Source organism: Carlito syrichta, unplaced genomic scaffold, assembly GCF_000164805.1.
Source record: "Carlito syrichta isolate Samal-C Ts95f unplaced genomic scaffold, Tarsius_syrichta-2.0.1 Scaffold288341, whole genome shotgun sequence".
In the NCBI taxonomy this organism is placed as follows: domain Eukaryota; kingdom Metazoa; phylum Chordata; class Mammalia; order Primates; family Tarsiidae; genus Carlito; species Carlito syrichta.
In genome coordinates this window covers 11,038-14,834 of record NW_007232437.1, presented here as the reverse complement: position 1 = coordinate 14,834, position 3,797 = coordinate 11,038, and the positions used below count along the sequence as shown (strand labels likewise).

Below are 3,797 nucleotides of genomic sequence, written 5' to 3'. Positions count from 1 at the left end.
AGGGGTGGTGGGCCACACCGCGCCCGCGCCCGGCCCTCTGCCATGCCCGCCCAGGCCCCCATACCTGCTGACCAGCTGGAGAAACTGCTGGTGCTGCAGCTGCTGGTACAAGGCCGCCGCGGCCAGCTCCTGCTGCTTCTTCAGCCGCTCCTGGTCCATGTTCCCCTGCTCGAGGGCGAGAGTGTGCCCAGTGCGCACAGCAGGTGGAGCAAAGGGCTTGGCCAGGGTTCCTGCCCCGCGCCCCGCTCCCCGGTCCCCGCAGAGAAGCAGGCTCACCAGCAGCGGGGGCGGGGAGGGCCCCGGAGCGAAGGGCACTCGGCCCCACATCTTGATCACCTCCCCCAGCGGCTGGAAGCCCTCGTCACAGCCCCGCTTCACCAGCAGCGACATGGAGAAGTAGCCGGCTTGGAACCACTCTGCCATCTCCTGCGTCGTGAAGGGGCCTGCACCGAGAGGCCGGGCGAGCAGAACAAACCGCCGGGGTCAGAGAGGATGCCAGAGGCGCTCTGAACGAGAACGGCCCGGCCCTCCACAGGTACCTTGGATCTCCCCCTGGGGGTCCTTGTAGAACCACTTCCGGGCAGCGCCATGGCTGAGGGGTAGAGCAGTGGCGGCTGCAGCGTGGCGCAGGCCCTGGGTCTGCATGGCAGCCGTGAACTGCTCCTCCTCCAGGGAGCTGTCCTGCAGGGAGGCCACCAGCTTCTCCGCCTCCTGGGAGCCCAGGAAGAGAGCTAAGGCTCAGCCGCCCATCCCAGCAACATCAGAGTGGGGTGGGGCAGAAGGGCAGGTCGCAGATGAGGCAGGACGGTCCGGGAAAAGTGTGGCCCTCCGCCCTCGCTGGGGAAGGGTCCCTCCAGCTCAGCCCGCCCCCCACCTGCTGCAGGTGCTTCAAGCCTTCATCGTCTTCCAGATCTCCAGGTGGGCCAGGCGCGGAGCCCACCCCAGGGCTCAGTTGGAGCCCCCTCACATCATCTCCTAGAAGGCATGAAGACAGGAAGGCGGAACGGGAGGCGGGGGCCGAGGGGCAGGCAAGACCGTCCCCACCCGCTCTCTCTTTCGACTGTGGGATCTCCTTCTATCCCCCCTGACGCAAACGCCCCGCGCGCCCCCCCCACGGGAGGGGAGCGCCTTCTCCACCAGCCCAGTCCACACACAGAGAACAGCCCCGCCCTGTCTACCTTCAGCGGCTGGGAGCTCTTTTTCCCCAGCTTTGTCACCGTCCCCATTTGTCCCCCACAGTGGGCCCAAGGTGGGCAGCGGGGACGGGGAGCTGGGCTGCTCTTCCTGAGGAGGCAGTGGGGTCAGCTCCTTCCCACCTGAAAGAATGGTGAGGACCAGAATGCAAAACCAAGACCTGGAAGGCTTTACACACAAGTCAGCACAAATCCTCCGCGTGTGGCCAGAACTTGGGCCTCCGGGCAGCGAGTCCACTCACTTAACTGGGTTAACCCAAGCAGCATTTGAGTGGGCAAGTGGTGAATTCAACACCGCAGACTCCACGGTGTACACTGACTCTAGCCTCTACACTGCAGGTTACAGCACGCACAACACTACACAGGGCTGTGCACACACCACCACAGATCCAACACCGTGTCCTAGAGCTTCTGCAAGGGATTTCCAAAGGTCATTTCGGTCACACTTGACTTTTATCTGACATGCTGTCTCTAAGACACAGCTCTGCACTTGGAAGGCTGAGGTGGAGGGACGGCCCGAGCCCGGCAGGCGAGGGTGTGGGAGCTGCGAGCATGCCACTGTACTCTGGCCCGGGCGACAGAGTGAGACTCTGACTCAAAACAGAGACGCAGCTCTGTTTCCAGGTTCCTCCCCACACCTCCCGGTGGCTGCCCTCCTCGCGCTTCTAAGCAGCCAGTCCTACAGACGGGTGGGCAGCCAGCACCCAGCCCAGCAACTAGGCCCAGCTCCAGGCTCTCCGGCCTGCTGCTGGCTCCGCCGGGCGGGCTTACCTGCCTCAGGCGCCTCCTCCTCCAGGCCTTCCGAGGGCTCCTCCTCCTCCTCCTCCAGACCCTGGAAGTCGAGCTCCTGCTCCTCAGGAATGGGTTCCTTGGGTCCCTTCTGTGTGGGGGCGGGGGAGGGCAGAGAACGGATGGGGGGGCGGAAGGCAGACCCCGGCAGGGCAGGGTCCCACCCGTCGAGCCCTTCCCCGCGCCTCCGTGCCGGTACCTTGAGAGGCAGGAAGGCCCCAGAGGCGTCGAAGGTGCCCATTTCTTCATCCTCGTCGTCCAGGCACCACTCTGGGAGCCCATCCTTGTCGTCATCAAAGCCGTCAGGGCCTCGGCTCCTCCGGAGGTGACAGCCGCCTCCCCCGCCCCGCCCCTCTTCTTCTCCGCACCCTCCGCGATCCCCTCGCAAATCGAATTCAAACTTGCGACGTCGTTCCCCGTGTTCCCGCCAGCCAGCAGATCGGGGGCCGCCATCTAAGCAGGCGAAGTCGGAGCAGAGGAAAAACGGGGATGGGAGTCAAGCCAGCCTCCCCTCTTCTCGCTCCCTGGGACCCCAGAACCACCCACACGTCCAGGACTGCTTTCCCGGCCACCACCGCGGACGGTCCCCACCACCCGCCGGCCGCCGCAATGCCATCTGGCCCCAATCTCACCAGGGCTGGCTGAGCGCCAGCGGTCACCATCCCGCCGGGGGCCTGCCCCAAGTCTCCAGCTGCCTTCCTCCTCTTCCTCTTGTTCTTCTCGGAGGGAACGCCAGTTCTCACTGTCTGAGCGGGCGTGCTCCTTCCTCGGGCCAGCCCCTCCCTCCTCAAACCCAGATCGTGCTGGGAGGTGGAAGAGAGAGAGACCGTCAGCGGAAGGGCAGCTGCTGTGCTGGAAGATTCTCAGTCAAGCCTGCTGGCTGGAGGCGCCCAGCTTCAGGACCTCCTCTCCTCCCCCGCCCCCCAAAGCACCCTCAACTGGGATCGCCCGTCTCAATCTTCCCCCGACCCCCACCACTCCCCATACCTCCATCCCTCCTGGCTGACTTCTCGAACCGCCTCTCGCCTCTGCAGGAGGGACAGGTGTTGGTCAGGAAAAGTCCAGCTTCCCCTGCCCACCCTGAGATGGGCTGCAAAACCTGTCCACTGTGTCCTGAGAAACTCGGCAAGTCAGGCAGGGGAGAACGGAGCCCAAGGTGGTGCACAACACAGAAGGGCACAAGGACAAACGGGCCCTCAAAGAATCAGGAAGGCAGAGCCCGGGGCTCCGAAGGCGTAGGGGTCGCTGACAAAGGTTTTCTCGGTAGCCACCTGTTACCCTCTGAGGGCGAGGACCCAAGCCACCCTCTACGGGACGCCGGCCCTCCTTGCCTTGGTGCCCTCGCCTCCGGCCCCACCTGTCATCCCAGCTCTGGCTGCGCTGGATCTCCCGGGGGTTCCGGCCAAAGGCCCCATCGCCTTCCTCGATGCTTCTTTGGTAAAAGCAGCTGTCACCGCGGCCACGGCCTGGAGAGGGATGGGACACACACGGGTCTGAAGCCGGCTAGGACATCTCTCCGCAGCCTGGAAACCACAGGCCCCGGTTCTGCCCGCCCCCCCGAGCACGCGACCAGCCCTCTACCTCTGCTCCGCGTGCTGCCCCTGCCCCGGGGGGTGCCGGCCAGGGGGGGGCCGGCCCCTTTCCCCATCAGCCTCAGCACAGCCACGCTGTTCACTGACAGGGAGAAGTTTCTCTGAGGAGGGAGCCAGGGGTGGGAGTGAGGACCCAGGTGCCCGGCCACGCGCCCCAAGCCGCCCCTCCTGCCGTCTCCCCAGCTCCAGCCCAGCCCCAGCCCGCAGCCCCCCTCCCCAGGGC

The 3,797-nt window shown here is 65.6% G+C and overlaps 1 protein-coding gene across 1 annotated transcript in view; it reads right to left on the bottom strand.

Annotated features, from left to right (window-relative positions):
* GIGYF1 (GRB10 interacting GYF protein 1) overlaps positions 1 to 3,797 on the bottom strand; it is a 6,840-nt gene that overhangs the window by 2,566 nt on the left and 477 nt on the right. The window contains exons 4-14 of the mRNA XM_008053639.1: positions 3,564 to 3,684; positions 3,340 to 3,448; positions 2,970 to 3,010; positions 2,615 to 2,785; positions 2,182 to 2,435; positions 1,965 to 2,073; positions 1,179 to 1,316; positions 875 to 972; positions 540 to 711; positions 277 to 443; positions 73 to 165 (exon numbers count right to left, since the gene is read on the bottom strand). Coding sequence (XP_008051830.1) covers positions 73 to 165; positions 277 to 443; positions 540 to 711; positions 875 to 972; positions 1,179 to 1,316; positions 1,965 to 2,073; positions 2,182 to 2,435; positions 2,615 to 2,785; positions 2,970 to 3,010; positions 3,340 to 3,448; positions 3,564 to 3,684 — 1,473 coding nt within the window. The remainder of the gene's footprint in view (positions 1 to 72; positions 166 to 276; positions 444 to 539; positions 712 to 874; positions 973 to 1,178; positions 1,317 to 1,964; positions 2,074 to 2,181; positions 2,436 to 2,614; positions 2,786 to 2,969; positions 3,011 to 3,339; positions 3,449 to 3,563; positions 3,685 to 3,797) is intronic.